The sequence below is a fragment of the Nuphar pumila genome, chromosome 12 (genome assembly GCF_984573655.1).
Source record: "Nuphar pumila chromosome 12, dmNupPumi1.hap1.1, whole genome shotgun sequence".
Classification (NCBI taxonomy): domain Eukaryota; kingdom Viridiplantae; phylum Streptophyta; class Magnoliopsida; order Nymphaeales; family Nymphaeaceae; genus Nuphar; species Nuphar pumila.
This window is the reverse complement of record NC_143260.1, coordinates 100,851,075-100,877,902: the sequence shown is the minus strand read 5'-3', so window position 1 is coordinate 100,877,902 and position 26,828 is coordinate 100,851,075. Positions and strand designations below refer to the sequence as shown.

The 26,828-nt window shown below is 37.8% G+C and overlaps 1 protein-coding gene across 1 annotated transcript in view; it reads right to left on the bottom strand.

Moving 5' to 3' along the window:
- Nucleotides 1-21,457, bottom strand: part of LOC149821328 (golgin candidate 6-like) — a 53,895-nt gene extending 32,438 nt beyond the window's left edge. The window contains exons 1-7 of the mRNA XM_089983770.1: nucleotides 20,987-21,457; nucleotides 18,882-18,937; nucleotides 17,343-17,470; nucleotides 17,206-17,258; nucleotides 11,769-11,915; nucleotides 11,586-11,659; nucleotides 11,431-11,500 (exon numbers count right to left, since the gene is read on the bottom strand). Coding sequence (XP_089839896.1) covers nucleotides 11,431-11,500; nucleotides 11,586-11,659; nucleotides 11,769-11,915; nucleotides 17,206-17,258; nucleotides 17,343-17,470; nucleotides 18,882-18,937; nucleotides 20,987-21,031 — 573 coding nt within the window. The 5' untranslated portion in view covers nucleotides 21,032-21,457. The remainder of the gene's footprint in view (nucleotides 1-11,430; nucleotides 11,501-11,585; nucleotides 11,660-11,768; nucleotides 11,916-17,205; nucleotides 17,259-17,342; nucleotides 17,471-18,881; nucleotides 18,938-20,986) is intronic.
- Nucleotides 21,458-26,828: the final 5,371 nt, after the last annotated feature.

Below are 26,828 nucleotides of genomic sequence, written 5' to 3'. Positions count from 1 at the left end.
GTGTGTTTGTGCCCCTGAACTCGATATGATGGTTCACCTTCCGACCACGATTTTAAGGAGTTTTTAGCCACTTTGTCTGGGGGTGGTGTTGTGATACAGCTGCTGTTATTGGTATACCAAGAAAGTGACATCAGTGGATGTTGATTTTCCTTGTATCCTAACATTATATGTTAATTGTGAAACTAAACTTGTGTGCATTTAATAGGTACATGCATGCATAAGAGAACTCTTAATAAATTTTCCATGCATGTATACTGGAATCATGCATAATTTACGGTTCTGCATTAGATCATGCATTCTTGTTTCTTTTTAATGTCAGAAATTGTTATAGCATAATAACGGCTTTCAAATGCTTGAATAGTAAATGGTTTATGAGATTGTTGTTGTTATATTTTCTCTAAATACATGCATGAATTTTATTTATGTTGTTTGCCTATTTGGATCTTTAGAGAAATTCGTATAAATAATCTATGATTCTTACCCAATACTTCGTATGTTTTTCACGGGACCTGGAGCTCAGTGATAAGGATGACTGCATCAGACAGTCTACCAGATCCTGTGACTGACTTCTGTTACTTTTGGACAGTGTGGCTCTAGGATTTTATACTTTACTTTAATTTTGTTTTCAGACTTTGATTATTGATGAATAAAGTTAATTATTTTGATTGGTTGGTTCAATGTAGAGATCGCTTGTGCTTTGGAATTTTGTTAAAAGTCTATGAGGCCCCAGATCCTTGGGTTTTGGTTTCTGCAATTGTTTTTAAAAAAAATCTACTTTTCAACGTGGATGAGTTGGGGTCGTTATAACTCCAGGTTAGGTAGATTCCACAGCACAACTTCGAAGGACCAGAGATGTCTACACCCATGTCTTTGAGAAGAATGCATATCCAAACAAGTTTCATTGTAGTAGTTGTCATAGCCCTTTATTCAGCTTCAGTAGAGGACAACGAGACTTTTTGTTGCTTCTTGCATCTCCATGCAATTAAAGAATCTCTTAAAAATATACAAAAACCAGTAGTTGAGATTCTATCAGGGTTACCTCATCAATCAGCATCAGTATAAGCACGTAAATTTAATGAGGATGAGGATAGAAATAGCCCCTTAGTGATGGTATATTTGATGTATCTGACGATTCATAGCACGACACTCATATGCACAGTTGTAGGAGCATTCTGAAACTGGCTAGCAGAGTGAACGGCATGCGCGATATCTGGTCGGGTAATAGACAGATAAGTGAGAGAACCAATGAGTTGCTTGTAGGGTACGGGATCTTCTAAAACAACTCCATCCTCCAGTCTTACTTTTGCATTGATCACTTTAGAAGTCTCCACCTTCTTGTCGTCTAAAATTCCAGATTTAGTATATATATCTGCAACAAGCTTCATTTGCGAAAGTATATACCCTCGAGGAGAATATGCAACTTCAATTCCTAGGAAGTATCTTAGGAATCCTAAATTAGACATATCAAAGGTATTTTTTAATATATTTTTAACATTACAAATACCAACTTGATCATTTCCTATAATAATTATATCATCGACATAAAGTAAAAGGACAACAATACTAGTTCCTACACTTTTCACAAAGAGAGCAGTGTCAGTATAGCATGAACGAAAACCCAGTTTAATCATGACGTCAGTAAATCTATCATACCAAGCCTTGGGAGTTTGCTTAAGACCATATAATGCTTTTAAAAGTTTAAGAGTTTGACCTTGTCCAATGTTAAAACCCGACGGAGGATCCATATATACTTCTTTATTTAGTTTTCCATTAAGAAAAAAAAATTTACATCTAATTAATATATTGACCATTTTTTAGTTGATGCTACAGCTATTAAGGTTCTAACACTAGTCATTCTAGCGACGGGTGCAAAGATTTCCTCATAATCAACACCGTATTCTTGTGAATATCCTTTAGCTACTAATCGGGCCTTATATCACTTTAAAGAACCATCACTTTTGGTCTTAACTTTAAAAAACTACTGGCATCCAATAGGGTTTTTGTTTAGAAAAAGTTTGAATATTTCCCAAGTGTTAGCTTTCTTAAGAGCATCTATTTCAATTTTCATGGCTTCAATCCAATCTGGTACATTTTTTACTTGATTATAGTGTGTTGGCTCATGATATGAGTGTAAAGTTATTAGACAAACCCGATAATTAGGTGTAAGTGATTCAGATGACACAAATCTATTTGGTGGAATGGATTCTCTAGTAGATCGCCTAAGAGAGGTTTCTTCGATAGATGTATTATTTTGAGAAAAAAAATTTAAAGCACTACTAGGTCTATCTTGTTTTCGGCGGGTATAAACTTGGAGATTTTTATCGACAATGTCATCACTACTTGGTGATGTTTCAATATTAGATACTTCATGATATGTATCATTCATTACTTCAAAATGATTCAAAGAATCATCATACGTATCTTTCATTGGGGAAAGATCATATAAAAACATATAGTCAATTTCATCTTTCTTGTCAAGATTTTCAAATTCATCTTCATATTCTAAGAAGGTTACATCTTTGGAGACAGAGTCTATTATTTTTATAATCAAAACATCTATATCATTTTTTATTTTCACCATATCCAAGGAAAATACATTCAATTGCCTTTGGAGATAACTTATCTCTTTTATGCAAAAGAACAAACCATTTGCACCCAAAAATACGAAAGCGATTGAAATCGGGTGTAATTTTAAAAAGTTTTTCATAAGGGGAGATATTTTTTAAATTTGAAGATGCATACGATTTATTAAATAAGTAGAAGTTAAAACAGCTTCGGTCCAAAAATTCTTATGAATATTTTTAGAAATAAGCAATGTTCTAGCGATTTCTACAATATGCCTATGTTTTCTTTCTGCTAGCCCATTTTGTTGTGAAGTTTTAGGACAAGACGTTTGGTGACAAATTCCAGTTTGCTTTAAATAGTCTTGAAATTCTCTAGAAAAGTATTATTCACCCAAATCAGATCTAAGAATAGATATGGTACTTTGAAATTGATTTTGAATTTTCATGTAAAATTCTTTAACTAAAGAAAAACTTTTGATTTTAGATTAAGCAAATAAATCCATACATATCTAGTAAAGTCATCAATGAATGTTACGTAATATGAATAACCCACCTTTAGATATCATGAGAGATGGACCCCACACATCCGAGTGCACCAATTCAAAAGGTCGTGTGATAATGAAAGTTATAGTTGGAAATGGAATAGACTTCATTTTTTCAAAAATGCAATCCTTGCAATTTATATCTTTTTCTTTACAAAATTTGTTTTCAAAAGGAAAAAATACATTTTTGAGTAACTTGGATGTCCAAGTCTTTTATGCCAAGTTTCAATATTTTTTTCTTGGACATAAGTACAAAAAAAGTTTGGAGGAAGAGTCAAGTGATCCATACAGTAGAGATCTCCCTTCCTATGGCCTCGTACAATCCGCTTCCCAAACTAAAGATATTGCACAAAGCAACCATTAGATGAGAAAGATACTTCACATCCATAGTCGGCAATTTGGGAAACCGTAAAAAGGTTTAGGTTTAATTTTGGAACTACTCTTACTTTTGGAACAAAAAAAATTTAAGAAATTTTAGAATCTAGTGTTCCTATACCTTTAACTTTTAGAAAAGTTTCATTGGTCGTAAAAACACAAGATATTTTTGAGTTGGTGCATACATCGATTAAAGCATTTTCATGAGTCATATGAAAAGATGTCCCAGAAACTAAGATCCAAGAATATGTATCGGGTGACGATGTAGAGGCAATAGTGGCACTCGATGTTGAGGAGGTAGCTTTGAGTATTTATTGTAGAGCCATGGATATTTGTCCAAGAGTTTCTTAAAGATCTTCGCTATTGCCTTCATCTTCTTTTGTAGTTGATTCTTCGACAAAAGCAACCTTAGGCTTGAAAATTTCACTTAATCTTGGGCAAGCGAGCTTAATAATGACCTGGCTCATAGCAATGATGACAAACAATCATCTTTCTACCTCTATTATAGTTTTCTTGTTTTCCAAAGTGCGGTAGTTTGTATTTTTAACATTATTATTGGGGTTTAGACACGACAAAAACTTCATCTATACTTTTACTCATGCAAGCCGAGTTTTTTCTTGAGTAATTTCGGATCTTCCATAGTCACCCATTTAGGCTTCAAAAGAGCCAACTCATCCCATAGAGGATTTAGAGCACTATAATAGTCTTGTATGCTCAAATCCCCTTGCTTAGTAGTTTTTACTTTCTCTTGCAAGAAGTATGCCCTTGCAAGATCTTTTTTGGTATACATACCCTTCATAAAAAACAAAGCTTCATTGGCTCTACGAAATTTAGCAATATTTGCACATACCTTAAGCTCTACTTTATTCATGAACCATGCAAGAATCTTTACATGGTTTCTCTCATAATCCTCCACCTTCCTTTGGTGTTCTTCAATGGCCTTGAGACGGGCATCTCCCTCAAGAGCCTTCTCTTGATTTTCTTCCATTTTGGTGAGCTTTAATTGAGGTTTCGAAATAGAACCCATTACATAACCCCAAAGTTGTTTTTCTTTGAAGTTATTCTCCATTATAGATGCCCACATAATATAGTTATTTCCATTGAACTTGAAGGATAGGTCGATCTTTGATTCCATCGCGGATGAGATATAGGTGGAAAGTGGAAGAGTGTAGTTGTAAAGCCCATTAAAAAAAAAATTGTCGGACACGTGTCAGACACGGGCCCTGCACGCATCAGACACGTGTCAAGGTTGGTCCGTTGTGTCGGACCCGGATCCGAGCTGGACTCGAGCCCGAACCCGGACCCGGCTTCTCGAACGATCGAGAAGCCTGTGACTTTAAAAAGTCACAGGCGTCTCGGGCGAGGGGCAAAAACGGTTGCCCCTTCTCTCTCCTCTGCTCCGTCTCTCTCTCGTTGTCGTCGGCAATTGGAGACGCCGGCGACCAACTCTATCCGGCCACCTCTTCTCTGAGTCAGGCATACCCCTCGACGACCTTCCTGTCACCAGCGACCAGAGCAGCCAGCGATCGTGCTGCCGACCTCCTGTCTGGTTGTCGGTTACGCCGGAGCCCCCGACGTCGAAGTTTTCAACCCTCGTTGCCTTCGTCATGGCTGTTGCAGACATCGACGACAGCCGTTGGCGACCTTCGACTGCCGACGACCGTCGCCACCACCTTCTCCCCCTTCTCTTGTCGTCGCCGACGGCCTCAGAGTTTCGGCAACCCCTGTTCCCGACGCCGAAGTCCCCGATCTCACCATTTCTCTTTCCCCCTTTCGTTCCCTGTGTCGCGGGACGCCGACGATCGAAGCCGACAGTGGCCCTCTAGTTTCGATGACCTCCGACTGTCGGCGATCGTCGCCATCTCCTCTCTTCTCCGACCTCCTGACGTCGGCGAACCCGAGAACTCCTTCTGTCTAGTCGTCGGCTGCGCCAGAGCCCCCTCTGACTGCCGGCCACCGTCGCTGGCCATCTCACTCTTCGAGCTGGTGTCAACAACCCGACGTCAGCCACCATCTGGTCCCTCTTGGCTGTGTTTCCCGACGATCGCCGCCGTCAGGCACCCTCTCCCCCGTTGTCGTGGTCTCCTAAGGTAAAACCCTCTTCTTCTTTTCCTTTGTGAGGGGTTGGTCGACAGGAGGCTCCATCCCCCTGTCGCTTTTGTTGTTCTTCGGCAGGGGGTTCTGCCCCCTGCCTATTGTGGTCTTCTGTCAGGGGGGCGAAGCTCTGTGTTTCTCGGTAGGGGCGAGGTCCCCCTACCTTTGTTTTGCTTTTCGACAGGGGGTTTCGCCCCCCTGCCTTCTTTCGTTGCCCGGCAGGGGGCGAGGCCCCCCTGCCTTTGCTTTTGTTTTTCGGCAGGGGGCGGAGCCCCTTGCTCTCCTGTTGCATCTCGTCAAGGGGTTCTGCCCCCTACTTCCTGCGTTTTGCCAGCAGGGGGTGAAGCTCCCCTTGCCTCCTTTGGTTTCCCAGCAGGGGGCGAAGCCCCCCTACTTTCCTGCTTTCGAGCAGGGAGCAAAGTCGCTCTCTGCATCTCGTTTGTTCTCCGACAAGGGGCTTCGCCCCCTTGCCTTGATCTTTCTGTCGACAGGGGCTCTCTGCCCCTGCTTGTCTCCTCCCCAGTAGGGGGGGTTGCGCCCCTGCCCTAGATCATGTTTCGACGGGGTTTTTCCCCCTGTCTTATTGAGGCAGGGAGCCTCTGCTCCCTCTCCTGCCTTTCTCTGTTCTGGCAGGCAGGGAGCCCCTACTCCCTGCCTCTGTTGCTTTTTGCCGAGCAGGGCTGAGGCCCCTGCCTCTGGCACTGCAACCTGCGAGAGGCCTTGCTGCCTCTGTTGCTTCTATGCAGAGAGCTGAGCTCCCTGTCTACTTTCGTGTTTGGGGTCCGGTACCACTGCAAGTCTTACTGGACCTGCTTCTCGTTTATATTACGGCATATACTAATGTTCTAAGCATCGCAGGTTGAACGGTAGATCCAGCTCGCCTTCGTGGCTCGAGTTTGCGTTTACCTACGCCGCAAGCGTACGAGAACCCACAACCCCTTAAGGCAGAGGATTCTTACGTAAAAGGACAATGAACGGATAAATGTTAAAATAAGAAAAGATAATTAAAAGATGACAATATATGTATACGTATAAAATATATAGATATGTCTTTACATTCAAGGACGTGGTTTCGCGATCCTTGTCCTCTTTACTTTCTCGCACTTTCCTTTCTGTTGCCGCCGCGCTATATGTGCCTGGCTTTTAATTCATGTCTTTACATTCAAGAATGTAGTTTCGCGATCCTTGTCCTTTTTACCTTTCTGTACTTTGCTTTGTTGTTGCCTCGCGCTTTATGCATCATGGAATTTACTTGTATGTCTTTTTACTCCAGGATGCAGTCCTGGTCCTCCTTTACGTTCCCGCACTTTACTTTCTGCATTTACCTCTGTTGCCCCGCGCTTTATGCGCCATGGCCTTACTACTTGCTTTTGCTCTTGGTACCTTACTTTCCTGTTGTTGTCGTACTTTTGTTGCACTTACTTTTTGTATGTGTTGCTCGTCCTTACTTTGATGTTGCACTTTGTGCATGTATTCTTATCTCTGTCGTATGCTCCTTTACTTGCTTACGCTTATCGTTTAATTGAGGTACAACTTCATGTCTCACGAATCATCTTTTGCACTTACTTAGTCAGGATAGGATTCCATACCTCGTGAGTTGCTTACGTAGTTGCCTGCTTGTGTGTTTCGGTGATCGAGATATGATTTCATACCTCGTGTGTAGCTCTAGCGTTCTACCCTCGCAGTGCAGCTTCGCACATCGAGTCTTGCCCCTCGATTTACCATTGTATTAGTATGTGCACGTGTTTGCCCCTTGTCAGCTTGCACTCCCTGAGTGCAGCTTCGAGTGTATAGTGTATACTATTTCGCTTATTTGTCTTAAAGGACACGATGCACACTTATGCACTTTGGTTCTCCAAAGAATGAACTTTTAAGCACCAACCTATTTTCGAAACGTATAGTTTTGCAACGCAGATTTCGAAAGCTTTTTATGAGATAATGGCTGAATCTCCCAAATTAATGCATTTGGGAGAAGTGTTCTACAAGTTCAGTTCGCGTATCCAATACGACTCGGATAACCCTGTTTAGGAGCATGTGCACGAGTTAGGCAAAGGTTCTACTAAGGAACCTGTTGGATAGTTGTAGCATCACCACTGATGCGAGACCTAGTCTCTAGGCCTTTTGGTCAACTAAGATAGTAGCGCTTTTCCTTTCTTCACGAGGGTATTGTTAATAGATTTCTTCTAAGAAATCCATGCCCCTCTCATCGTAGTTGTACTTTTGAACAGGTACGTTGCATACTATGATGAGTAGGATGAGAGGTCTATGTCTACCTCGAACATGCAATGGCATGTGTGTGAGATCACAAGAGTGATGTTTCTACCCTTACTATGGGGTTGACCCCTCTCATCATGGTTGTACTTTTGAACAGGTATGTTGCGTACTACGATGAGTAGGATGAGAGGTGTGTGGTTGCCTCGAACGCGCAATGGCGCGTGTAATTCACATAATGATAACTATGCGCCTTCACGAGCAAGATGCTCGACTGGGTCGAAAGACCAGAGCATATAGAATGGGACGGCGGTTAAGAAACCCCCCGTCGTGCTCGTTCGAGACGGTTCATCAAGAGAGAGAATGGATGGTACAAAACTCCGATGGACAGGCCATTAATGGCTATTACGGGCAAAAGTCTGACTTTCCCAGTCATCGGAGGTTAGGGAAATTACTTCAGGCCACTTCTGCAGAAGTTCGGATGCGCATCCATGGGCCTTTGTTTGCCTTTGGGGATTTACTCTCTTGGTCACTGGCCGTCCCCTTAGGAGCGGACTCAGTCAGTCATTCGGGGTATAATAAAATACATATCATAATGGACCCCCGAATCAATCTCGGTTGTTTCTACGTTTTTTGCCTTGTGCGTACCCACAACGGTCTGCTCATAATGAGACAAGATATAACTCGCACACATGATTATGAGATATGCGTGTTGTGACGTGAATTGATTGCTTGCTTGTTAGCTCGGTAGTTCGATACGCTACTCGTTGGGCTATGTACGCCTGTCAAGGCGTTACTCTAGTTGGTTAAACTGCTTACGCAGTTCTTTACTCAGTAATAACTAGCTTCTCATACTAGTCAATTACTTATAATACTAACATTATGTTAATTGTTACATTTTGTGATATAACTGCTACCGTATGATTATTTATCATGTGTAGCTTATGAATGACTTGTGATGCAATAGATTGTGCCTTACGATTAACGTAGTCACTTGCCGATAGATTGAGTCATCTAATGATAATTGTATATATTGTGAGGAACGTTATGAATGTTTGTTTTATTCAGTTGCTTTGTTTGACTGTTGGATAGAGTTAGCCACTCTTCACCTATAGTATCTGTTGGATTGCTACAGTTGTTTGTTTAGTACTATTGTCATCACTGCTCTTGTATGTAGTTGTTTGCTTTACTAGAGATTTGCTTACTCCACGGCACGTTTTGTCAGATCTGCTAGTCTTGCTTTTTTCTGCTTGATATAGCAATTATCTTGCTTATTGCAGTCTTTATTCTTTCTTGTCTTTTGCACCCCTACTAGTCTGTTGTGAGACTGACACATTTCATGGGCAGGTGGTGAACAGGTTATACAGCTTGCGATGACACGATGACGTGATGCGTTCAAGGCGAGACCCCTTTCCTGACGTTGCGCTCCTGAGGACATTTTGATAGATGTGGTATAAAGTTTCTTTGAAAATATCTTTTCTGATTAAAACTCTGGATTGCTAAAACTGTGTTACCAAAACGTTCTTCTTTTCATTTCAATAAAATATATATTCGAGTTGCAAATCGGTTTGTAAGGAGAAGTTTGTGTTTGCGTTGTAATGCGCCCAAGGTCTAGGGACTTGCTAGTTTAAACATGATTTTCCGCTGAACTCATGTTTCAAACTTTGATAAATAATCGATTTCAAAGCTTTCAACCTTTTTCATAAAAGGTTTCAGGTCCACGATTTTGGGGCGTTACAGTCGTCACGACTTTAGCTCCAAGAACTGTATGGCTCTGATACCATGTAATGAATTATGCAGAAATGTAGAACAAGAATGCTTAATGCATTCACAAGGTCCAATAATGGACAAGCACTAACCCACAAGAGGGAATATAAAAATAGTCCACTAAAGGACAATACAAGAGGCCTTCAAAAGGCTACACATAAAAAAATATAAGATCTTTATTGAATGGGAGCTCCAAAGCATAAGAATATAAGAGGGGGGAATCCCCTATTTATACAAAAAAGAAAGAGCAAAAAGGGAGCCATTGGAGGCTCCCACATATTGTCGTTGGGAGCCCTCAATGGTCATATTTATCACTGTTGGGGGTCCCAACGATTATATGTGGGACCCCCAGTGCTACAATAAAAAGCATTTTAAAAAAAAGATAAAAAATAAAATACAAAAAATATCCTATTTAATAAAAATAGTTGTTTCTAAAACAACTATGTAAAAAGACAGAAATATCCCTATCGGGTATATATATACATGTATTTTAACAGAAGACAGGCTGACTTACTCAGGTCTGGGTGACTTAGTGAAGGGCTACTACAGAAGGTTGGATGGGTTTGGTTGAGGTCGGTTCCACCGGTCCACAAAGGAGGTCAGCAAACAACTGTGACCTGGCTTGCACAATACAATCCAACAGATTCCCTCTCCATGCCCTTAACCCTATATCACATAAGTGTGGGTGCAACACGACAGTTTCAAAAAACTTGGGTTGGGTGTGGGGTTGTGTGTGTGTGTATATATATATATATATATATATATATCGTGTATGTGTACGCAGTTCAATATATTTATGTATATGCTATAACTAAAACTGAACTTGGTTAGGGTTAACTGAGTCCAGTTTTGAACAAAAATGGACCCTGGTGCGATTAGCCATACCTGACACTATGGAAGCCATGTCCAAGTGTCACACCACACGGACGCAAGTGCAACAGGGTGTGTTGATCTTTTAGAAGAGTCTGTGTTACATAGCCTGTATCATTCAAGGTAATTTCTTGCCGAGGGATTTTCACAGAGATTTTCAATAAGTGGTATATCTTGGCAAAATCTCGAAAGATTAACAAATGGAAAATATATAAATAATAAAAAATAAAGTATTACATTATTTTTCTTGAAAAGTATAAAGACACAAGTTTTAAAAGGCTTTAAAATATAAAAGAAACAAAAAAATAGAAAAAAAAGTGCTTAATATATAAAAACAATAAATTTCCCTGAAATATCATGAAAATATTGTGATATTATTCCAATATTTTCAAATTTTAGTGATATTTTCAAAATTTTGTGATATATTGCTGATAATATCAGCTTACTCTAAATCATCGATATTATCGTGGTATTTTCAAAATATTGGCAATATCAGTATCTATGTTCAATATCTATTAGCCTCTATAGAAGTGTCTGCGCATCAGCTTTTTGGCATTCCTAGTCAGCTCAGAAGTTGACGGGACAAGTTCAGCAAAAGCAATTACAGAAACAGCATGAACTAAGAAACTAGGCAAATGTCTGAGACCATCTACTGGAATTTACTTGCAAATTTGGTCCTCAATGCAACAAGATTGTCCATCATTTAAACTAATGAAACGTCAACCTACTCCTTTTGGAACAAATTAGAAGCATAAAGACACAAATAAAGAAACTAACTAAAAATATCCCTCATATTTATCTTAGAAATCGTAATGTGATGCATGAGGAGAACTAATTAACATCACCCACTGCAATAGCACCTAATTACATGCCTGGAAGAGAGGAAATAAGGATACAGATGGAAGAGATTAATTTCTTAAGGCAATAAAATTAAAGAGCAGATAATTTGATGTAAGAAAGATTTTAAAACACACTTTCAACATGAGAGAATGTATAGCCATAATTACCTCGCGATCCATCAGCATATCCATAAGCCTAGTGACCCCGCGAGGAGTGGCTAAAATTGCTTCCTGTAGCCTAAAAGGGAATTATATAATCAAACAGGCTTTCCTTCTATATCAAGGTTATAGCAGAAGTTTGTAACACAATTTATTTAAAGTACCTGTTTGGAGAGTTGGTCAACAGAGCTGTTAAAAGTTGTAGTGTGTAGTAACGAACATAGAAGTCATCTTCAGACTGCCAATACACCAAAAAGATCAACAAGTTATGTAACTATTTGCTCAGAGATTGGCATATCAGCCAAAAGCTACTGAAACATAGACCAGTACAATCAATGAATTCCCACCAACAAACTCAAAAGAAGAGAGATATTGTCAGACTCCCTTGAAAGAAGATCAGAGTTCATCAAAGCCGGTTGAACTTCATTCTTCAATCTGCCAGCTGGATCAACTGGGGTCAAGGCACTTATAAGGGTTTCCAGTGCACCTCGAACCTGCATGAAGACAGCTAAGAAATTTTTCAGCATGTGAAACATGGTGGGATGGGGATGGGTTGGTGGTGCTTCCCAGGAATATTTTCATTTTTCAAAAGTTAGACATTTACAGCAAAAGAAGCTTTCAAATTCTGATGAACAAAATGCTCCCTATTCATTTGATATAGATAACAATAAGGTAGATTAATTTTAAAAATATGCTTTTGCATTTGATTTACATTAACATACAAAAGAAAGAGTTACAGAGAAGGGCTGTGAGATGATAAGGCCACCACTACTAACAAAAACATGTGAAGTTCTCTTCTCTAACACGTATAATTAATGAGGACAATCCTGCCACCAAGCCTTTATGGATCCTTGAATAGAAGACACTCCGCAAAAAAACATCTGATCACGAGGACTGAACCCACGGTCTAAGGTTCATGCTTACCCAGTGATTACGTTTGAATTACAGTTGATACTTGCCAATCTTCAAATGAGACTAGTTATTTGCAAGCCAATTTACCTGTGCTTGTTTGTCAAAAAAACAGAAATAAAAAAAAGGAAAGTAAAGAACACCTTTGCTTGGAAGGATGTCAAATCGGTTTTCCATCTCTGTGCTCAATGTAAAGGCATGAGGCTTCTTTTGCGCAGGTCCTGATCAGAATGACTAGTGCTTCTCCTAAAGGATCTACTCTTAGGGACTTTGATGAAACAAATAAGGCAGAAGTAGATCAAAAGGCGGAGATGGTGAATTGGGTCATCTGCAATACCTTTGACTAGTGCAGAGCAAAGGATGCTACACTGACAAGGTAAACCTTCTAAATCTATCTATGTGCATAATTTGACAAAGACTCTGAGAAGTTGAGCCATGGAAGCTCCTAACAAGTAAAGACAATGAACTGAGCTGTTTTCCAAAAGCTTGAGATAGGCTTGTTAAAGTTCAGACCAGGCTCACTCTTTTACATAAACAAGCTGACACTGAGCATGCATGTAGGACCATTGCTTAAGCGAGCCGAGCGCAAGTGGTGTTCATGGGCTCCCTAAGCATGTTTAAGCTGGGATATTTGTTTCTAATATGAAAAGCTACAGAATATGGTTATACAAATCACATGGCATACAAGTAACAAAAAAAATCCTCAGTTAAGAGAATGGTTTTCACATGAGAGGTGGCGGGTTCAAATCTCACCTCCTGCCCAAATTACATTTTAACTTTAAAAGATACTAATTTTATACTATGTTCAAGTTAAATGAGCTCAAACTTGGTTCACGCAAACCCAGCTGAGCTCGTGTTCAAGTAGGCCTGTCTGCAACCCTACTAACAAGGACCTAGGTTGGCTGGGAGCTTAGCAAATTAACAATGGATTTGTGGGTGTAGAATTGATGTAATAAGAAACTCACGAAGCTCTTTGGTTTGTTTTTCAGGGTGAATGCATGTCTTCGCTCTTTCCTTCTGTAATCCTTCTCTCACTGAGGTTTCGTTTTATTTTGCATTCAAAATTAAAAATACTAAAAGAAACATTGGAAGGAAAATAATTGCATCCAATCACAACCTACAGAAGACTGGTTCAAGAACATTATTAAGATATTAATGTGTGTGTGTGTGAGAGAGAGAGAGAGAGACTCTTTGGCTGGAAGATACAAAGTCTACCGCTGAAATAACCTCCAAGTACAGCCATCTTCAGAAAATAATTGCACCCACAATGGTATTTTCATATGTATAACAACAACAACTACGCCTTCATCCCAAAACAATTGGGGTCGGCAATATGAACCAACAAAGAAAATCATTTTGTGTCTTCCACATGAATCCTTCTCCTCCAATCATTTATATCCAATGCCATGTCCTCGGTGAGGTTCAAAGCATTCATATCCTTTCCTATCATCTCCATCCAAGTCTTCCTAGGCCTACCCCGACCTCTTTTGACTAATATATTTTTCCATTTCTCCATCCTTCTAACTGGAGCATCATTAGGCCTTCGCCGAATATGTTCAAACCACCATAAACGATTCTCTCTCATCTTATTTTCAATGGGTGCAACGCCTACCTTCTTATGTATCTCCTCGTTCCGAATCTTATCTTTTATTGTATTTCCACACATCCATCTAAGCATACGCATCTCAGCTACACTCATTTTTTGAATATGATGTCTCTTGGCAGCCTGCCAACATTCCGTACCATATAGTAAAGCGGACCTAATAGTCGTCCTATAAAACTTTTCCTTCAACCGCAATGGCATTCTACGATCGCACAGCACTCCAGTTGCACTTTTTCATTTCATCCACCCAACCTTTATCCTATGATTTACATCTCCATCAATTTCTCCATACTTTTGAATGATAGATCCCAAATATTTGAAACAGTCATCCACCGGTATTTCTTGCTCACCAAGCTTCACTACACTCCCAGCACTACTTCGTTGCGTACTAAACCGGCATTCCATATATTTTGTCTTACTCTTACTCAATTTAAAACCTCTTGTTTCCAATGTCTGTCTCCATAATTCTAACTTAGCATTAACCCTAGCTCTAGACTCGTCAATCAAAACAATATCATCAGCAAACAACATACACCACGGCACATTTTCTTGAACTGATCTCGTAAGCTCATCCATCACTATAGCATATAGGAAAGGGCTTAAAGCAGATCCTTAATGTAACCCAACCGTTATAGAAAAATTGGTTGTCACCCCTCCACAAGTGCGGACATTGGTTATTATACTAATGTATTTGAGAAAAACACATTTTTTCATCATTGTCTACCAGAGAACGTCCCTAGGTACTCTATCGTATGCCTTCTCCAAATCAATAAAAACCATATGCAAATCTTTGTTCCTCTCTCTATTTCTCTCAATAAGTTGTCTAAGAAGATGTATAGCTTCTACAGTTGATCTTCCAGGCATAAAACCAAATTTATTCTCTGATATCATGACAACCTTCCTCAACCTAGACTCAATCACCCACTCCCAAAGTTTCATAGTATGACTCATGAGTTTTATACCACGATAGTTTGTGCAATCTTGTATATCACCATTATTCTTATATAGAGGCACCAAAGTAGTACTCTTCCTCCACTCATTAGGCATCTTATTTGTCCGTCAAATCTTGTTAAAAAGATTTGTCAACCATTCTAAACCTTTCTCTGCCAAGCATTTCCAAGCCTCGATAGGTATACCATCTGGGCCAACTGCCCTTCTTGATTTCATTTTCTTCAAAGTCTTTGCAATTTCTTTCTTTTGAATCTTGCACATGAAGTCACGATTCATCTCATGAAAATGAATGAACAAGTCGCCAAGATCCTGAGCATGACTTTCATTAAATAGCTTATCAAAATAATCTTTTCATCTCTCTTTATTCTCCTCATCTTTGACTAAAACCCTTTGTGTTTCATCTTTGATACATCTAACCATACCCAGATCCCTCGATTTTCTATCTCTCATCTTAGCAAGCCTATAAATATCTTTCTCGCCCTCTTTGGTATCCAACTTGTCATAAACCTCCTTATATACCTTATCCCTCGCATTTCGAACTACTTTTTTAGCTTCCTTCTTTGCTATCATATACTTCTTCAAATTCTCATTATCTCGACTCTTACTTAGATTTCTATAACACTCTCTTTTAACCTTAATAGCTAATTTGACATCCTCGTTCCACCATGATGTATCCTTACCTAGCGGTGCACCGCCTTTAGACTCACCCAATACCTCATTAGCCACCTTTCTCATGCCACCCGATATCTTATTCCACATTGATTCTGAATCCTCCTCGAGACACCAATCAACTTCCTTAACTACCTGCTCTACAAACATTCCTTGTTTAGCTCCTTTAAGTGCCCATCACTTAATTCTAGGATCTATCCTATGTTTATCCCTTTTGCGACATTGTCTAATTCTAAGATCTAAAATTAAGACTCTATGTTGTGTAACTACACTTTCTCCCGGTATAACCTTACAATCGATGCAATAACCCCTATCTCTCTTTCTAAGTAGGAAAAAATCTATCTAACTCGTATTAACCCCACTTTTAAATGTTATTAGGTGAGACTCCCTCTTCCTAAACCAAGTGTTTGCTAAGATCATATCATAGGACAAACCAAAATCTAAAATCCTTTCTCCACTTTCGTTTCTTTCTCCTATACCATAGCCTCCATGGATACTCTCAAATACATCCCTACTAATGCCTACATGTCCATTAAGGTCACCGCCGATGAAAAACTTTTCTCCATAAGATATCCCTTGTACTACTCCATCTAAATCTTTCCAAAATTGACGCTTAATGGAATCATCTAAACCTACTTGAGGTGCATAAACACTAATAATATTAATAATATACGTACCTAATACTAATTTAATAAGTAAAATCCTATCACCCTTCCTACAGCCCTCAACTACATTTTCTATAAACTCACGACTCATAACAATCCCTACTTCATTCCTATTTCTATTTATTTCTGTATACCAAATCTTATATCCCCAAGGTTCTATCACTTTTATTTTACCTTCTCACCTACCCATTTGGTCTCTTGTAGACATAAAATATCAATCTTTCTCCTACACATAACATCTACTAACTCTACCAACTTACCACTTAAAGACACTATGTTCCAAGTGGGTAACCTAATTTTATGGTCTTGGACTAACTTCTTTACCCCCACCCGTCCAACAAAGTGAGGGAACCCTTGCCTATTTGACACCACACCCGGGCACCGGTGTGACGCGTCGCTTCCGGGCACCGGTATTTTCATATGTATGTTTAATAATTTTTAAACACATCTGTTTCTGTTTGGTAGCATTCGTTTACATATTAAAGATTTTTTGGATCTTCGCTTTTTAGGTTTTTATTAAAATATCCTTTTGTCTCAGAAATCACCCAATGCATTTGACTACTAAGGTAATGGTGATTTTCAGCCATTTTGAGTGTTAAACAGAAAATTAGGGTTGTAAACAGATAATGCAAAGAATATTTGAGAGGGAAGTAAATTTCCCCTCTTCCTGTTACTGCAATAGATAAGCATCAACACGGGGTAATGCATTGTTGATTTTCTTCTTTCTACAAGTCAAAAACAAGAGGTGGATAAAAAGCAGGTGCATATATACATTAAATAATATACATAATGTACATGGAAAGTGTTACAGGAATTAGCTATATTTAAAAATAATTAGTTCCAAGTGTATAAACAGTATGCATGAGTTCTCAAGGAAAACATGTTAGCTATTGACACATGAATACATTTCAGAATGTTAAAGAAGAAAACTCAAATTAAAAGCACAAATAAGCATCCAGAAGTTTAAAAGAGATGAGAAAAACATACCATTTCGACATCATCACGCTCTTCCTTCAGAACAGATATAAGCACAGGGAATCCTGTATGCAAAAGGAATACCTCAGTTTTGTCCAGAATAAAATTTGTCTAAACAGATAAGCTCATAATAAGTAAAAATTACTCACCCATTGCTCCAAATGCCAACTGAGCTGTACGACTTTCCGACACTATAGACTGCAGTTCAGCCATGGCAGCATGCCTATCTTCTGCCAAAACACCATTACTTATCCGATCTAGACAACGCTCAACATATCTGCGGTTAAATAACATTTGTAGAGAATCAGCAAAAGCACAAATCAAGAAGCACTTAGGAGAATATATCGCAGTGGGCTTCTTCATAAAGCATAGCAATCCCTTCAAATTTCATGAATAACTAATAAAAATGAATTGTACTACTGGACACTAATGGAAATAACTTCCTACTTGATCTGACAATAACAAACAAAAACAAACATAAAATACACAGTAATTTCATCCTCATCAGTGAAAGATAATAAACTTCTATAGAGAATATGGTGAAGTATACAAAAACACAACTCCAGACCATAGTCAAAAATATCAATCTCAGCTATATCTCCGAAGGCTATTTCCGGTGATTGTATCGCCCCCAAAATCCTGGACTTGTAACTTTTTAAGAAAATTTTGGAAGCTTTGCAATCATTCCTTTTTTAGAGTTTAAAATAGCAGTTCAACGGAAAATGGTGTTTGAAAAGACAAGTCAACAGACCTTGGGCGCATTACAGGCGAACTTTCCTTTACACAACGGATTTGTAACTCTGTACATTCATTGAAACCAAATAGATTCAAAACGAGGTTTTAAAGTTTATACAAAAAGTGAATTTTCAAAAAGACCCTTATACCAAATTACAAAAATGTTCTCAGGAATGAAACATCAGGGAAAGATTCGCATCTTCATATCATCACATCATCGTGTCATCCCTTGTCGTTCCGACCTAATCATCACCTTGTTAAATTATGTATCGATATTTGTAATCTCATATATATATATAGAGAGAGAGAGAGATATATACATATGTACTATGTATATATGTATATGTATCTATATATATATATATGAATATATATTTTCTTATCCACCCGAAAAGGGTATTTCTGTAAATTCTTGTTTTACGCATATTCCATTTTGGAATATGCTTGTAACCTTTCTTTTTTTATTTTTCCCTTTTATTTTTCCTTTTACTTTTTCCTTTTTTTTTTCTTTTTTGTATTTTGTGCCACATAGGGAGGCTCCCCAAAGAGTCGTTGGGGGCTCCCAACGACTCTCTTGGGAGCCCCCTATGTGGCTCCTTTGCTTTCTTATAAATAGGGGATTCCCCCTCTTGTATTCTTCATGACTTTGAGTCAAAGCCCAAGTGCTCAATAAAGTGATTCCAATATTTTTTATGCCGTTGTGCATTTGTGAGTTGTGCTTTTGTGCACAAGTGTTCTAAAGTGTTCATATTGTGCATGTGTGCCGAGTTTATTATCAAGAATATTAAGGTCTTGATCTTAGTATCTTGTTGGAGATACTTTTACAGATGCAACATCAGAGTATTGCAAAAAATAAGAACCTTATCAGTCATAGAAAATGTATGCTATACAACCTCTGAAAACAATGCAAATTTTTCATAAACCCAAGAAATAAATAGCTCAGCAGGACTTGCCTATCATCCTTTGCAGCAGCTTGATCATCATTTCCGAAAACAAGCCCACCCACGCCCTGGGCAGGAATAAACTATCACATTCCAAAAACAAGAATATACAAACCAAACAAGCATAGTTCATCAATTATTTAAAAACACAATGAGGTATTATGAGAAAACAAGCCCTTTACAACTCTACAGAGACAATATTTCCAATCAATTTCCCTAAATACAATCAAGATGATGATTTCAACTGCTTCAGGAAAGAAAATCACATTCAAGCAAAAGAATATCGAACAATCTGAAAATAGAAAATCAAAAAGACTGAGAAAACTAGGGTCAGCTTTCATCCAATCTCCTGCAAAATCTTGCCCAGCATTTATCCACCACTTAAAGCATGAAAGCCAAGAACAATAGCCAGTGAGCCCAAAGCCCAAAGGTCACAACAGAACCAATGGAATAGACCATCTTTGAAAAAGACAATTGTGTAAGCTCCAATAGTGGTATTTTTTATGTGAGCAAAAAAAAAAAGACAAAAGTAACCAGCATATAGATGGCAATTAACAACATAAATGCATGAGGGAATAAAAATTCATCATTGAATTCATTTTTATATCTCAAAAGTAACCAAGGTGTTGCATAAAGGTGAAATGCTAAAAGAAAATTGAACCCTACTAATTAATTGCAATGCATCCAGAAACTATGAACCCAACTATCAACAAGCATACAATGACCCCAGAAACCAAAATTGATAGCAAATTTTTTCATAGAAAAGAGGAAGCTATATCACAATTCATCAGTAACAATTGTTAGAACTTAAATAGAGCAACAGCAAGCATCACTGGCTCCAAAAGATGAAGCTCTTACTAATCGAATGAGTCGATCATTATTAGATAATCTCAACCTTGAATAAGACAAAAAAAAATCTAATGCTAAAGATCACCTATGCAGATAGCTAGAAACTCAACAGCTATAACCCAGAGAAGGAAGATATTGGTCATAAAATTAATTTTCATCAAAAGTCAAATAGTAGTGTGCACATCATGGAAAGTTTTAGCTTTCCATGCTAAAACTAAACGGATAAAACTCACACAGGCCTTTTTTCGATTTGCAGAAACCAATAAGAATTTCCACAAATCAAGGAAAACTCTCTCTACGATAAAAATGGAGTTAAATTGAACTTCATCTTTTCAAAGTGAATGAGATACCGACATGGAAGCTTTCTAGATTTTCAGGTCTACCAAATACCTATGGCCAGAAGTAACCCAAAAAAATGCAATATAATATTAATAGAAGATTCCTTAGTTTTCAATACTAAATTAAATATAAGAAATATCAAATACAGTAAGATGTGATATGGAGGATAGTAAGGTGACCGAAGATGTAGTTCTGGACAGGAAGGAATGGAGAAGCAGCACTCCTAAAGCAAACCTCATGTAATTGGGATAAGGCTTGATGATGATCATGATGACAACGATGACAAGCAACATCAAATACAGTTAGCAAAGATGCATGCTGAAAATCTGAAATCCAAAGCGCTAAAACTCAGTTTCAACAATAGAGATCGTGGTTTGCTGGTCGTCTGTGTGTATACTAGTTCGAATTGGCTGACCACAAAAATAGCCAAACTACCTTTTCGTCTGTGTGTATACTAGTTCGAATTGGCTGACCACAATGTTCTCAGAACAGCATACCCGGCAGGTACCATAAGGGTGGTTTGCCGGTCGTTGATGACTAAGTCTCTGCTGACAATAACATAAGTTTAGCCGTTGGGTTTCATATGTTCGCGGGCATTGTCTCAAAGCATTGCGAGAGGTAACTCGGTTCGAGCCTAAGACCGATGTTCTATTTCCATATGATTCCGCACCCATGCATTTAAAGCACAATGGAACCAGATATCAACTTCATAGCTAAATGAAGCAAGAACCGGAGGTTTTTGCACAGAACTGCTTGAATAGGCTAATTCTGAACCGATTGAATCAATCCTTACATTGAATACATGTTCAAAACTATGATAAACCCACCGATAACTAAAGGATTACATCCAGACCTAGCTTTGGATCAAGCATAGCCAAGAATCCACAGAAGGCGAGCAAGCAAAATTTTCAAGTTATTACGAAAGCTACCTGTGCGACGGCATTGAGATTGATCCTTCCGAGCTTGAAATCCATGGCATTTGCTGATCCTTACAGAAACCAAAAAGAACCAGCGATTTCCCCGCACGAACTCTAACGCAAACGACTTCCGGGACGACGACTATTCACCGCACAAATTCAACAAACGATCAGAACGGAACTCAACCTCGATCGTCGAAAGCCTAAGGGAACGATCCCGCCCGGCCGTAAATCGCAACCAATCGAATCGGAAGAGGGAACTCCTTCGCGAACGGGATCCCCTTTCGAAGATCGCACTTCTCCTTCTCCGTTTCCTCTCGGATCGAAACACGCAGCGGTGCGCTAGGGGCGCGGGGTTCCTCCTGGCGAGGATTGGACGGAAACCGGCGGATCGCTTCGTCGCAGCGACCTGTGCAGAATCGAAGGATGGCCGGACCGGCGGTCTCGCACGTTATAAGAGATCGTGGTTACGTTTATTACGTCGTCTTTGATAGACGAACAGGAACGTGGTTTCGAAACCTGACGCCGTCCGGGTGTGCTCAGCTCGTAAAGAGATATTTCGAACTGGTAAAATAGGCTCGTTCGGACTGGTGAAATAGTAAGGGCGTCAAATGCTCGGGTTTGACTCAAGCCCACCCGTACCAAATCCTATAGGGTTAGGGTTTGGTGATAAACAAGGAGGTCCTATTAAAATTCAGGTCAAACTCAAAGGTCCCCATAATCTACGGAGTCGGGTATAGTTTGTAAAATTTCATACTAGAGTCGAGCATGCGAATAAGATCCTCTGTAACGACCCCAACTCATACCTATGAAAAAAATAATAATTTTTATTTTTTTTACAAGTGCGAAAACAATCTCAGAAACCCCTCTACAGTTAAACATCACCACCACCACAAGAGATCTTATACTCATCTTTCATACCAAACCTTAATCAAACCAAACTTTATTTATTCAAATGTAAAGAGTCTCAGACATAAGTAATTAAAAGTAAATGAAGCAAAAAGAAATAATCACGCCATCTCAAGAATTTGCCCTGCAATCGTGTAGTCTTTTCGTGACTCTTCTCAAAAACAAGTCATCCTCACTAAGCATCTGAGGCTACGAAAAACACAAAAAGTAGGGTATCAGAATCCAAAAAATCTTTAGTACGAATCTCTCTAAGGAATCAAACAAGTAAAAAAAATATAAATAAGATTCATTCAATATTTTAGATAAATACAATTATGAAAAAATCATAATTCAATTAATTATTCATACAATAGGAAACAATGATTAAGCACGAGAAAACATTTAATAACAACATGGATCACAATTTAAGCATTAAAGACATTTCACATGCATTAAGAAATAACATTATGCATTCACCAATATATAACAGTTAAGGGAACAAGTAAATATGCATGATCTAATGCATAACATGAATATGAATGATCTCAATGCAATGCATGAATAATTTATTATCTTAAATAAAGTTATCTTTCATATGCATGTCTCTATTATGATGCACGCATATTTAAGTTTCATTTTTTATTATTAGCATTGTCCACAGATACTCAAAATGAGTAAGAATTTATAATGTGAAGTAGGGTTTTCAGGGTAACTTAGCACACAAGTTGTATTTTATTTCTGCGTTTCAAACTTAGCTCTCGACCGATATCAGAAAACAACATCATTCATCAGAATATTAGAAATCAGCACCTAATGTTAGGACACCAGAAATATCAGCATCCACAAGTATCATTTTCTTGGTATACTAAAACAACAGTTGTGTCTACACATCATCTCCAGGCAAAGTGGCGAACTCTCCCGAAAACTGTGTCCAAGAGAAGAACCTCAATATCGGGTTTAGGGATAACAACAACGCACATAAAGTTTTAGTATTTTTATGTTTCTCCAAAACTGCAATATCCAAGATTCTCACACTAAAGAAGGGACACCAGAGAAACATAAATTACATTGTTCTTTACTTTCTTTTATCTTGTTATTACTTCATCTTTTTTACATTTAAAAATCAACATGTAAAATTAATAACATAAGTTTGCAAATCAACATGTTAAGCTTTTCACGGGACTACAACCCGTGGCAACATGAAACAATGCAATAAGACAATAATAACACATTTTGATTTTTGCAATGCATTTAACAACTAAAACAAATAGCAACACATGCTCAAGGCTCACACAGCCCAGGATGATCCATTTGATCATCAATGCATTCATATACAAAAATCATCAATCACATGCCACTATGCATTACTTTCATAAGTTTTTCAATGTACATTCATATATGCAAACTTTTAAGATGCACATGAAACAATAAATTCATAAAGCATATGCATGAGTGCACACGTATGCAGGTTAAGAACATGCTTCCAAATCAATACACATTCATATCTATAGCATAATTTCACTTAATGCAAGTATTCCTATCATATGCATGCTTCATCTCACAGGTTCATATCATATGCATGCTTTAACTTGCATGCTCATGTCACATACATGCTTTCATGCAATACACATATCAATCAAGCATGTAAACATTCAAGTGATGATGCACATGTCAAACACATCAGTTAAATGAGTGCATACACCAAGGTTACCTTGATTCAATATATCATATCAAGTACAAATGTCATTCATTAGCATGCATTTGAATACACTCGCTTACCAAAAAATTTAATTTAAAAAAAATGCACTACACGTTGTATTATATTTATTTATTTTACTATATTTATTTTTTTAATACACTTGACCCATTGAAATCTTACCCATTTATGTGTGGTGTGTGTGTGTGTGATTGTGTTTTAGAAGTTTGGAAGTACATACAGGTGTTGATACATTTAGGATTGTCATGATTATTTATTAGAGGTCATCACTAGTGCTAACAAAAAAATTTGAGCATAAATAGTGCTCACAACGATCAAAAGATCATTTCATCTTTAGGGAATGTAACTGGGGCTGGTGATACCTGAATTTCCAAATTGCTATCATAAGGTCTAATGGTAACACTTGCCTAGAACAATCAAACTGCGTCAATAGATAAATAAGAAGATCTGATGTACCTGAGAAATATACATACATCCATCAAAACAACCTTGTACATATCCAAATTAATACCTAGATCTTAGTAATATTGACCACAATAGTCATGATACTAAGTAATGATAATACAGTTGAAATGCTCCTTTAGAGCATGTTTATTTTTTGTTTTATTCAAAAAAAATTGTGGTCAGGTCTGGCCAGTTGAGCCAAGCTCAGTTGGTCTGGCTAATTAGACTGTGACCCAGACAAACAGTAGAAGACTTCTATTTTTTTAAAAAAAAAACCACCAGCCCAAGCCGAGTGTCTGGCTTGGCAGGTCTGCCAGGCCTGCACCAGCCCAACCACTCGACTGGGCTGAGCAGTACCCAGGTTGGTCCCTGTTGAGCCACCCGAACAAAGCAAAAACAAAAACAAAAACAAAGCCTACAATACACTGTTTGTTAGATACTTGTATATATATATATATATATATATATCGTTTTAAAGCTTTATGTGTTTATGTATATGCTCATGTACTAAATCATGTATGCACTAACTGGCTTGCCAAAACAGTGAAAAAAAATACGAACATGGATTCTTGCCTTCAGATTTCACATGATTCTAAGAAGTAAACTAAAGATATTGTTTAATACACTGATTTTATTACAAATCTAAAACCATGATTTCCATTTTGATTAAAGGGTTAGGCTTGCTCATAAATTATTTTAAAGCATTAATACACTAGATCGGCTGCGCATATGTATATATATATATATATATATATATATATATATATATATATATATATATATATATATATATATATATATATATATATATATATATATATATTCCCCAATTAAATTCTGAAAAAATGCAAATACATCAATTTAACCATGGATCTTAGAGTAAATATTCAGATTTATTCTCTTCTTTAGGCTTTTACTAAAACATTGCAAGGAATACAAATTCATGCTCTTTTTCTCACTCGAAACAAAAGAAAAACCCATACCATGAATCTAAAACAAAGAAAACAATGGTGGGAGGTGGATGGACTGAAAAAGATCAAATATCCTCATCTTCTTCCTCTTTTTGCCTCTCATTTTCTCACTTTCTCACTTTCTCTCTCTTTTTTTTTTCTCTTTCTCTTTTCTCTTTTTTTTTAAAGTCTTTTTATAGGCCCTATAGAGGAGGACACCCCCTTCTCTAGCCCATCTAAAAGGGCTGGAGAGAGAGAACTCTCATGAAAATAAAACTCTTTTATATGAGTTTTCTAAAAATTTTAAAACTTTCAATGTTTGACTTTTCAAAATTTTGTTTAAAAAGAACTCTTAGTCTTCTCAAACCTTCTTAGATGATTCTAGTTAAGTCTAGGGCCTCTACCAAGGGTCCTAAACAAACATAAAAATATAATTTCAGGATTATATTAAATTAATTAATATTTAATTTTAAATAAAATTTTAAAAGTTTCTAAAAATTACCAAATTAATGTGGGAGTCTTCTTAACATAAATAAACCCCAATTTAAAGGTTTTTTATGAATTTAAAGTTAGAAAAATAGTTGGGCATGGATTTGAATCCGGATCCAAGATCCAAAATGAAAATGGGTTTTGAGCTGGATCAAATCCAGATTAATATAGCTCTTGGATAGAGTCCAAACCCATACTAATTTGGAGCAAATCCATCATATTCGATTTGATCTAAGTCCGGATCCGAACCAATAAACTGCTCAATTTTTGAAAAAAATATGATTTTTGGGCCAATCGTAGCCCGAATCGAGAAAAATAAAATATCATTGCGCTCATAATTTTGAGACGCATCTAACGAAGTATAACTCAATTTTTGCTTCTAAAATTCATCAAAAAATAACCTTAATTTCGCTAAAAAATTAAAGATAAAAATAATTTTTTTCTCACATTTTGATTGGCTCGTTTAGACCTAGAAAATGAGACATGGGTCAAACCCAGTCTCAAAAAAATCGATCTAAAATCGAGGCTCAAACGATTTTTCTCTCAGACTTAACCAAATTTTTTGAAAAAATCTCAAAATGGCTAAGTATAAAAATACGCGATATTCCATCCTTAATTTCTGAACACTAGTCTCATCTCTCAAAATGGGGTTCCCAAACACTTGTGGGGTAGGTAGTATCAATTACACCCTCATTAAATATCATCTTACCAAACATAACCTTAACAAAATTCTATTTTTCTTTTCTATTTTCATCACCACTCTCACCCCTCTCATCTCCTTAATTTCCAACACCGGCTCCCAAACATGATTCCTCGTATTAATGTTAAGAAGATCAGTGAACCATGATTCCCTTTTGACGATGACATTTGAGATGGACCACGCTGTCATGAAAAGTACTAGCACACCAAAAGCTGTGAAACTCATCTTCTTTGCTAGCAAAACATGGAACACACTTACTGAGCATCTGGATGCCCCACTTTCGCAAGTTGGCCTGGGTATGCACTCTATCCAAAGGGAGGATCCAAGCAAATGTTTGAGAGTGAGACGAAGGATCCAAGCCGACTCAATCCGCCATGGGTTGGGTGTGGGTCAAAGTTTTATGCCTAGCCCCATTAGCTACCGGGCCAAAACCTGGCCCATTATATATGTAGGTCAGACCCAAGTTGACCAATATATGGGCTACGGGGCCCTGATGGTTTTGAGCATTCTATTAAATTTTTTAATAATATAAAAATTAAAGAAATTAACTAATTGCATAGTAACTTGATAACTATCGCTATTTACCTAATTAGTTGCATTATTTTTTTAAAAACTAGAAAGATATTTAGTTGGGTACATGAGAATTTGTTAATTATTATTATTTAC